The sequence below is a fragment of the Tinamus guttatus genome, unplaced genomic scaffold (assembly GCF_059628265.1).
Source record: "Tinamus guttatus ecotype Peru unplaced genomic scaffold, ASM5962826v1 Tinamus_guttatus_pri_ptg000423l, whole genome shotgun sequence".
Lineage (NCBI taxonomy): Eukaryota > Metazoa > Chordata > Aves > Tinamiformes > Tinamidae > Tinamus > Tinamus guttatus.
In genome coordinates, this window is record NW_028288957.1 from 4,533,510 (window position 1) to 4,543,590 (window position 10,081).

General features: G+C 44.4%; 1 protein-coding gene across 3 annotated transcripts in view; it reads left to right on the top strand.

The window, feature by feature from the left end:
- RUFY3 (RUN and FYVE domain containing 3) overlaps nucleotides 1-9,005 on the top strand; it is a 44,327-nt gene extending 35,322 nt beyond the window's left edge. For 2 of the 3 annotated variants that reach the window (XM_088531678.1, XM_088531676.1), the window contains one exon: nucleotides 707-972. In XM_088531678.1, the coding sequence (XP_088387804.1) occupies nucleotides 707-779 (73 nt within the window). In that variant the 3' untranslated portion in view covers nucleotides 780-972. Of the gene's footprint in view, nucleotides 1-706; nucleotides 973-3,072; nucleotides 3,193-4,532; nucleotides 4,639-6,437; nucleotides 6,518-7,723; nucleotides 7,752-8,186; nucleotides 8,262-8,861 lie in introns of those variants that run through there. The other variant, XM_088531677.1, reaches the window with a different exon arrangement.
- Nucleotides 9,006-10,081: the final 1,076 nt, after the last annotated feature.

Consider the following 10,081-nt stretch of genomic DNA (forward strand, 5'->3'; position numbering starts at 1 on the left):
TCTCCGAGTGACCTAGTCCTGCTCTGTTTGTCTGCTAGAGTTGCTACTGGCTTGAGCAGCAGCAGAGCTAAAACCATTACAGGTGAGAGAGGGTGCACAGCTTAGCCACCACGAGCAGAGCTCTGCAAAGTGAGCAGGTTGGCTCTTCCGGCAAGAATTTCATGACGTGCTATTAGAGACATTACAAAGTCTTTCATTTAGAAAAGAACATACTACTAAACCAGTAAGTAGAGTAGAAGCTTTGTTCTTTACATGAGCTGCATAAATGTTAGCCAATCATTTACAAATAGTGTCTCTGATAGCACTGATTAAAAACACAAAAATAAATATTTTAGTTATTTTCATTTTTCTCTATGTTTTTTCTTTTTGTTAAAGCCAAGCCTTGTTGTTGTTTGGCGTAAGGTTCAGAACTTAATTGCCTTGAAAAAAGGACTATAGTACTATCTTCGAGCAGAATGGGGTCTCAAATATATTTTTTTTGCTGAGATTTATTTAATGAGTAGTTAAATGCATTAAACTAGTTGATTAATTTTAGAAGTTGTGTTCTGAATGGTTCTTTACCAAAGAGGTCACTTGTTTGTATATAGACTTTATATTTTAAAAAATATCGTGCTACCTATTCAGCTAATTGATTTGCTCTTTCTCTTGCTGTCCCTATTCTTTTATTTCCTCATCATCCTCATTCTAACTTTCTCATACTCCTTAGTGAAAAGGATTTGGTGAAACAGGCAAAAACCTTAAACAGTGCAGCAAACAAACTGATCCAGAAACATCATTAGACACTTTTTTGACTGGTCACCTCGCAGCTCTGATATCAGAACTCATTTATGAGGGGAGAACTTGAGAATTACTAAAAGCAACTGTTTAAATGTTAATTGTCTCCTAAAGTTGATTTAGAATTTGCTGAATTTTTAAAATCAGTGAGGTTTTTCTTCAGAGATTTAAATTGGTTATAAAAATCCCTAACTTTGCCATTTAAACTGTTAAACTAGCAATGAGCTGGCCAATAAACACGTCAGGAAAAGCCTATGGTGGTGCACACTGTAGGCAGCAGCACCAATCTTCAACCTTTACTAGATACTAGATGCGTTGTTCCAGCCACCATTTGATTGGCCAGCTCAGGAAAGTCAACTAGTTTTCTGTGTTACCCTTTTTGTGAAGTAGACGAGAAAATGCATCCCTGGAAGTTGTTGAAAGTAGTCGTGTGCATCCCCCAAACCGTTACCCGTTGGCGTACGTCCTGCGGGTTTGCCCCGAGCCCAGGAGGAGCGGGTGCCTCTCAGTAGCTCATCGCGTGAAGACCCTCTAGTGACCAAGACTGCTTGCAACAATTTTGCCTTAGTGACTTGGTGGGAGGGTGGGAGCTTATCCTAATTCCTTTAAACTTCATGTGTCCAAATTAGTAGTTAGGTGTCTTAGAGTAATAGGATAGAGTGGTAAGTTCAGTGAAAACCTCCTTATCTTTGCATTGCCTTCTACCTCTGCCATAAATCCCTCTAGAAATATGTTGCAGTTCTTCCTGATAGAAGGAAGCTGAGGAGAGGTGTTTTGATAGGCCTTTCTTCTTCCTAGAAAGGAAAATTAACACGTTTTACAAAAATATTCTGATCTTTATACTCTAGTGTTTAAAAAAAAATAAAAAAAATAAAAAAATAAAAAGCAAGGAAAGGTGCAGTGATGGGGAGTGGGACCAGTAATTTGGTATTTTGCCATTCCTTATCTGAGTAGTTAGTGGTTGGACAGGAGAGTTGCCTTTTGCTATTACACTTGTTACACTGGCTTTTAAGTTTCTGTTGTTTGGTACATATGGAATTTGCTAATGAAAGAACAGCTAAAGCTTGAACAGCTCTGAGCAGGGAAGATTGTTGTCAGCTCCCCAGTGCAAAACTTCAACTGACTGTAGCTTGAACTGCTGTAAATGAGTATCCTCTTCCTGGTGGCTCCAAAGCTGCACCATGCTGGCCACCATGCTGGCCCTTGGCAGGGTTTAGGCTATAAATGCTCCTAGAAATATTTTGGTTCAACAGGATCATGTTGAGGTGTGTGTTCTGGATTGTTTGTTAACTTATTTTTTGGATAAGGGTCTTTATTGCTCCGTCGAGATGCTTTTAAGTCCTTGGAGGCCAGCTCCTCTCTTGTCCTGTAGAGCAGCGCTCCCTGACATCGCAGGAGGTGGCCGTGGCTGTAATGCAGCCGGGGAAATAAAACCAATGGCATTCCCGCTTGGCACGTGGGAAAAGCCTGGCCCTCCTGCACTCAGGCGCGGATGACTGACTCCTCCCCAGGCAGCCTTGGAGACCGCGCCGGAGTCTGAGCAATCCCCAAGTCGCGTATTTGGATGTATCAACTTAATCTTGATCATCTTTTAGTATAAACGCATCTTAACTACCTGGGCGGGGGGTGGAAATGCAAGCTTTCACCAAGATATCCAAATGGCTAGTTAGGACAGCTAACTCCCCTGCCCCTCCTCAAATTTCTGTTGTAGGAATAATAGTTCGGACTGGTTTTGTTTGCTATCATAGCAATTCTAAGAGTTAAAGATAAGATAACCCAAGATAAGAGTTAAATCTCTGGTGGTTTCTGGCCAATCTCAGGCCCAAAGCAGAGATGCTTTGGTGTGCTAATGCCCGGGCACTTGGTCCAACGTGATAGTCTGTGGAAGAGACCAGGAAAATGCACTAATTCTAAATATAATAGCTAACCTATGTTGCAAGTTCCAGTTACACATGTAAAGCTGAAATGTAACGTACATTAAAATCAAATTTGACTTAAATTCTGTGTACTTGAGGTTTGCTTTGAACCTGGATAAAAGTGATGTTTTATGTTTTTCATCTAATGGCTGTAAACTGTAGTAATAGAATAAAAAACATTGAAAATCAGAGCTTCTGCCTGGTTCACCTACATTTTACTTTTTTTTAGAATGTTTTCTTCCTTGCCATTGTTTTTACCATCCCTTCATTTGGATTTTCCTTTTCACTGGGGTTTTTTTTTTTTAATTTGTTGTTTAAACTCGGTCTTCCTCCCCACCATGGCTTTTGTTTTTTATCACAAGTTCATGTGGCTCAAATCCAGATTGCGGCAGGCGGAGAAGGACCGTCAGTTGGCCGAGCAGGACAACCGGCTCTTCAAGCAGGAGTTTGGGGACAAAATCAACAGCCTGCAGCTGGAAGTGGAAGACCTCTCCAGACAGCGGTGAAGACATCTTTTTCCATCTATTTGTTGGGCTGTTGTTACTATGTCTAGTATAAAAACCGTCAGGACAATCCCAAGAATAGAAAGGATTTGGGAGAGGGAGAGAAACAAGCTGTGGAGCCTGTCTAGGAAGCTCAGGCAGACCGTTGACTGCAACACAGACCTTTATCAAGTCTAGCACTAGTATTTTTTCCCCCTGTTAGCATAACTTTGGCTTTGAAGCAAACAGTTTCCTGTTGCTTATGAGCAGCAATGTAGCAATTAAGCCTCAGCCTGGCGGCGGCACTTCTACAGAAGCATGGAATAGTTTTAGTGGAGCAAGGGAAGCCATCCTTGTGGTCAGCCTGCAAGCAGTACCGGGTCTTTTCTAGCCAAAGCCGGGTTATTTTGATGGGAGGCAATTGGGGGAGAAAAAAAAAAAAAAAAAGGAAGACATAGCAAGAGCTATCAAATTTTCCCTTGCAGTGACCTCCATTTACCAAAATCAGGAAAATAGAAATCCTCTTATCTTAAAATAGAAGAGCTTCTCTCATTCTGCAGACATGACACATCCTCTGTTTTGCAGCAAGGTCACTAGGATGATTTGTATGAAAGCATTGCTGGATGTGTGTGTTGGCTCTCCTCTCCTGCCACAGCTGCTTTTTTTCCTTGTTTCCTTGTGGCAAGTGCTTAAAAGACAGTAAGTAGGAAAGGCAACCCACAAAGCTGGTAATAGATGCCTTGTATCAGGAATTTAGGTCAAGTTCCAGGTGTGATAGTGAAGAATGTATATGTATGTGTTGGTACAAGCCTGCTCTTTCGCATGTCTGAGTGTGGAAATGCAACCCTCAGTTATGTGAAACTGGGTCCAAAAGTATGAAACTGGACAAGCTTAGATGTATTAACAGATAAAAGGAATCATCATCTTTGCATGTGCATTTTGTACTAAGTCAGTTCAGCTGAATTAGTGTACTCTCTGGGGAGGGCACTTGCAGATGGGTATGTTTTTGCATCAGTTGGTTTTCTGTTGATTCCTTTTTCACACATGCTCCATCAAGGTGATGTATGAAAAGGAATGAACCTCCTTGCCAGCAGGCTGTACTGCTTGCCCAGGTGTGTGAAGCAGGGCGATGTTGGAGATGCTGCAGTGGGTGGTGAGCAGTCTTGCGTCTCAGCATTTTGTGTCTGAGCACAGGGAGAGACAGCATTTTACCAAGAGGCAACTTTGAGCTCTTCAGTTGGGGCTCAGTCCCTTTGACATGAAGAAAGCGCTAAGCAGTTTGTGTCATGTTTGTGTCACTCCGTGTTGGCTGTTGAATAAAAGCATAGCCTTTACTCACCATTCGCCTTCAATATTACAGGAGCCAGCTTGAACTGGAGCTGAGGCGGGAAAGGGACAGATGGTCGCATGGTCACCCAAGTAGCCAGGAAAACAAAAAAGGCTGCCCAAAGAATCAGCCAAGAGCGGTAATGTGAGCTTTCGTCATCTTTGCTTGTATTTAAGTGTAGCTTAATTTTGCTCACTCTCTTTCCTTGGGTTTTATTGGGCAATGAATAGATATTGTTAAGAGCAACACCAAGATGAGCTTTGAAACTTTTTTCATACATGCAATAAATAACCATTTTACCTGAGCCCTGAAAAAGTATTTAAAGCATTGCAGAACATAATTTACCCTTCCCATAGGGGTAGCTCACAGCATCTTGAAAGTAACTGTGTTTTTCTGTAGTTGTTTAAAACCGATTGTGACATTACAGGAGAGATGCTGTGCTCATATCTGATGAAAAGTCAACCAGCATTTTTTTCCTTTAATCGTCATGTTGAGTTTTCTCTTGGAAGAGTTGAACAGCAAAACTCCTTAGCAAGTAGTTTTCTTGAGGGAGCACCACAGAGGATTTTCAGTGTTCTTGTACTGCTATGCATTGGCGAATGGTGTTTTTAAAGCCTAAGGCAGTGTTTATCTCAAGGGTAAAACTGATGGTCCTCAAGTGAAACTCCCTTTTTGGAAGTAAATTTGCCTTTGAAAGTGAAAATCTGCTTCTTTGACTTTTCGTTACAAAACTGAAACAGGTTATTTTGGTGGGAATTGGCTGTAAAACAGCTATTTCTGAGGGAGAAAGAAATACCACAAATGTGAGAACAACAAAATAACGCAGGTGGTTTTCAAGATTCCTGCTGGCTGACCTTGAGGTGGCCCTGGACTGCTTGTGTAGTGCTCGGCTTCATGTTGGAAGCTGCTTCAGTTCTTCAGCTTTTTTTGAGGCTCCTTTCTGTGAGGCACATCCCAATCGACTGACCAAAAAAACACTGTGTTTCTTGCAGCAGGAGAGCTAGGATGCATCAGACACTGCTGGGATACATTGGCAACACAGCTGGCCAATAAAAAAAACCTGTGTAGTTGGATCTTCCAAGCCAATTGGAGCTCTTTGGAAGGCAGAAGCTGCTTTCCTGGCCTGTGTGCCAGCAGGTCCCTGGGTGTGAGAAGGGGTTGCTTCAGGGGTTACCTGCCTTTCCTCAGCACGCGAGTGCTGCAGTGACATGGGGGCTTCTGGTAGCAACTCGTGGGCTAATACGGAGACAAAGTGATTTTAGAAGGGATTCTCTTTTGCCACAAATTTTATAGGTGAGTTTTGGTCCCAGGGAGCTTGCAGTTGCAGAAATGTCCGGGTTTGATAGAAGTTATAGCGATGAATTCAGAACAGTGCTTGCATGCACGGGTGGTTCTGTCAGCACTTATCATGCAGGCAGGGCACTAGTTTTGACAGTCAAGTTAGGCAGCAAGTTAGGTGCATATTTTGGGCCATGACCTAATTCTTATCAGGGAAGGAAGATTTGTTTCCTTTTCTATTTGAGAAGATTTGTTTCACGGATCGGTTTTAAAAAGCCTGTAAAGCCAGGTCACCTTTCAACTTGTGCTGGGGAGGGGAAGAAAAAGAAGAAAAACATGGTCATTAAGTTCCTCCTCCTCTAGTAAAAAGAGACCTTACAATATTTTTAAGTTTCCATCTGTAAAATATGAAACCAGCTTCTGCATATCCCTTGGTAGTCTGATTTCCAGCCAGAGGAAGGCAGACAGCCTGCTCCTGGGCACAGAATATGGGTGTTCGTAGGCTCTCGTGTGTCCAGACAGGCCTCTGTGCCAAAGAGGGCTAAGGAGATGAATGCTCCTCAAATAATGCTGTAATGTGTCATTGCGAGCAGCGTGGCACAGGTGAAATGGGAGTTTGTTCACACAGTTTTACTGACTGGTCATGTTTCCTTTGGTCAGGATGGAAAGCTGAAAATCCGGGAAGAAAATGCTAAACAGAAACAGCTATCAAGAGAGGAGAACAGTGTCTTACCACACAAGTATGAAAGAAATCGTTATATTCTGTTTTTCCCTTTTCTCTTGTTCAAAGTCTTGCTTGCCTTCTCTCTAACTTTGCTAAGGGTTGAGAAGTTTGGAATAATGATTTTTTTCCTGCCTAAGAAAAATTTCCAGGTTTGTGCCTATTGCTTAGGCCTCTTCAGTTTTTGCTTTGTGTGTTCATAGCTCTCCAAGGAAAGAATCTTTTTGCTCTGCTTGTGTTTGAGCTCAGTGTTTTGATCTCTACACTTGCTTTAATGAAAATTTAGGGGCTTTCCTGTTTTTGCTTCTCTAAGGAAGAGTCTGTACAAGAATAAATGCTAAAGGGGAGGAAGACCTACTTCAAATAGCATCTCAAGACTATGACTGTAAAAAGGCAGAGCTAATACCTCTATATTAGAGCATATATCTAAACTGAATTTTACAGAAAACCATGTCTCTACTAAGATTGCTTTAGATTTTGAAAGTTAAGCTTAAGATGAGTATTTCATGTGAGGAAATGTTTTCAGAATATGGAGAACAGCTCTATCATGAGGTGGTTGTTCAGAGAGGGCAAGGAACATTTGAAGTGCTTTCTGAATGTCACCAGGGGAAAAAATGCAGCGCTGTAACACAGTGTGCTGAATGTCAATGTAGAAGTGATCAGCAGAGTGTTGTCTTACAAATAGCATAAGCTCAATTCACATCTGCTTAGTCCCTCCCTGTTTCACAGTGACTGCAGAACTGTCATAGGTCTTTCCTGAAGTCTGGAAGGTTTCATGACTTAATCTTTTCACAGAAGATCTAGGGGATAAATATTCAGTGGCATTTTTTTAAAGAAAAAAAAGTCTTTAAAATGTCTGTACTATCTAAATATTTTCCCCAGACTCTGGCTTCCTTTTTTTCTGCTTTTCTGTCATCATTTCACAATTGTTTTCCTGCTTCTCCAGTTTAGCTGAGTGCCATGTGTCTAAGCGGGTTACATTGGTTGTGTGGGATGCCACGCAGGCCTCTTGGCTCTGATGTCTGATGAGGCTTGTGACGGTTTCCTCTCCATCATGCAAGCGATGCTGGTGGTGTGGTTTTGAAGAAATAAAACCAGAAATCAGTATGGGTAGGATTTAAAAAAATAGCCCGAGGGAGTCCTGATGCTCCGGAAGTGTGTTTGTTTTTTAATGTGGGGGTTTAAATGAGCGGTAGCTCCAAGTGACAGTGCTCTTCTCTTGTAGGTTACAGAGTGGCTTGCAGGACGAGCAGGTTAGTGATATGTTTCCTTGCTTTGAAATGCTGATTTGCAAATGTATGGAGGGAGCTCATGGACTACTGCAGCACCTTCACTGGCCCATGTACCTTCAAGTTTATCCTTTGGGTTTTGCTGTCAGGAGGATTTGTCTGTAGAGTCTATAGCAGCCATCATCCCCTGGAGGACAGGCACTGCTTATCTCAGTAGAAAAGCTTTTGGTTGGCAGTGCTCACCTACTTGAGGTCATTTTGCACCCTCGGCACAACTACTGCTTCTGTCATTGATCCTGTGGGCTGTGTGATGTGCCATCAAAGAGGAGGGATTTAAGATGAGAAACACAAGAATGGGAAGTACCTGCCCTGCTATGGGATGAGGATCATCTGTAGGGCCCTATTGTAGGTGCCATGTAAGGTTGACCAGAATGTCTACTCTCCTTATCCTGAGGGTAGGAGCAGCTGTCAGCACCAGGAGATGCCCAGCTCTGCCAACTCTGCCAGGAAGAAAGCAGCCGAAGCAAGAAAAAGGTGAGTCTTAAGGCTGGTACGTTCAGCCGTGTGGCGAATGTACACGTGTCCCCTCGTTTTCCTTTTGCAAGAGATGACAAATAGATGACACATCTCCTGGTGACCTGGGGCCAAGAAACCACCCCTTCTCTGATGCTTGCTCTGCTGTTAAGACAAATGTGCTAAATGTCAGAGCTTCGAGGGACCCCAGGTTCCTGGGTGCTTGGCTTTTCCTTCCTGTTTCCAGTTTCCTCTCTGCCCTTTCTAACTAAGTGGTTTTGCCTGGAGCTGAGCAGCAGTGAGAACAGCAGGGTGTTGAAGCCTGTTGTGTCTCCACAGGAACTGTAATGGCTCCTTCTCACAAATGTCACATTTAGTTTTGAGCCCCCTTGTGGAGTAACAGAACACCTTGTGTTGGGCGGCTCTGCTGCCTTTGGGCCTCCCCTCTGCTGACTCTGCGGAGCAGGAGGAAGTTCTACAAAAACGAAGACTCCTAAGGGGGGACCTCGCCTGCTGCAATAGGGCTGCGCTCAGACAGAAGGGTGACGAGGGGCTGGCACGTTGCCCCCGCCGCGCTTGGGTTAAGGACGTGCTCTTGACCTTTGTTGTGCTCCGTTTCAGAACGTCTGCAAGAACTGTGGTGGCGTCTTCTGCGCAGCTTGTTCAGCCCACGAACTGCCGCTGCCGTCCAGCATCAACCCCGAGCGCGTGTGCAACCCGTGCCACAGGCGCCTCATCCAGCAGTACTCGAGCAGCCCCTTGTAGGGCGCGTGCCGTGGGCGCCGGCACCGGCAGCTTCCCTAGCTCCTGTTGGCCTCGGAAGCGTTCCGAGTGGACGTGAGGAGAAGCCGCTGTCCTGCGCCCTGTGGGTCATGGGAGAGGCTGCTTACGGTGTTTACAGTTTCTTGTGAAGAAAGATGGACAGCCTGAAGCCTTCCTACTTGGGAAGGCCACCTGCTTCCTGGCCTCAGCCTGGCTGGGGGACTGGCTCAGGGAGCTGCATGCGGGGTGCCCTGAGATTAGGCACCGCAGGAGCCGTGAGCCTGCAAGCACAGTGGCTGCGTGCATGGGTCAGGGCAGCCTCTTCCTCAGCTCTGCTGCTTCATGACGTGCTCACTGAAAGCACCATGGGAGGGGTCCTGAAACTCCGTGTGTGGCTGCACTTCGGAAATACCATTTCCATGTTCCCTGCTGCCTTTGGCAATCTGGCTCAACCCTGTTAGTTCAGTGCTAGGCCTGAGAGGCTTGGGTAATACACCAGCCAAGTGTAGTTCAATTCTTGGGCCATGGTTTTGCTGTGCACATCAGTATCAAAAGCAAAAAGGTGGGGGGTAGGGAGGCAGACTAAAAGCCCTAAAAGTCCTTAAGTGTTTTAGGGAGTTGGGGAGTGGTGGTATTGTTCTTATCTGAGGCATGCATTGCATGATGTGAGAACTCACCTGCACTGCTCTGTCCCTCACAGCAGGCACGGAAGTGCCTTAAGGCATCTCTGTCCTTTCTATCGGAGACGTTCACTGTGACTTGGCTGCAGGATGGTGGCCAAACCAAAGGGCTGCAGCTCTGCTTTCTTTCTCGATATAGTAACTGGAGGAATTTGATTTCCAAGTCCTTAGACGCACAACACTTCTCCCTAACTACACAGGATGTTCAGGGCCATGTCTGGGCACTCTTCCCCCTTGTGCACATGAGAGTGGCTGTAATGAATCTGGTATTTCTTGCTGTATTTTGTTAGGTTAAGGTGAAGCTGGGATGAGGTCTGGATGTTTTTCACTTATTAGAAATTCTTATCTCAAACACAGTTGAAAGGGGCTTTACAGTTCATGCTGCATCTTTTTTTTTTT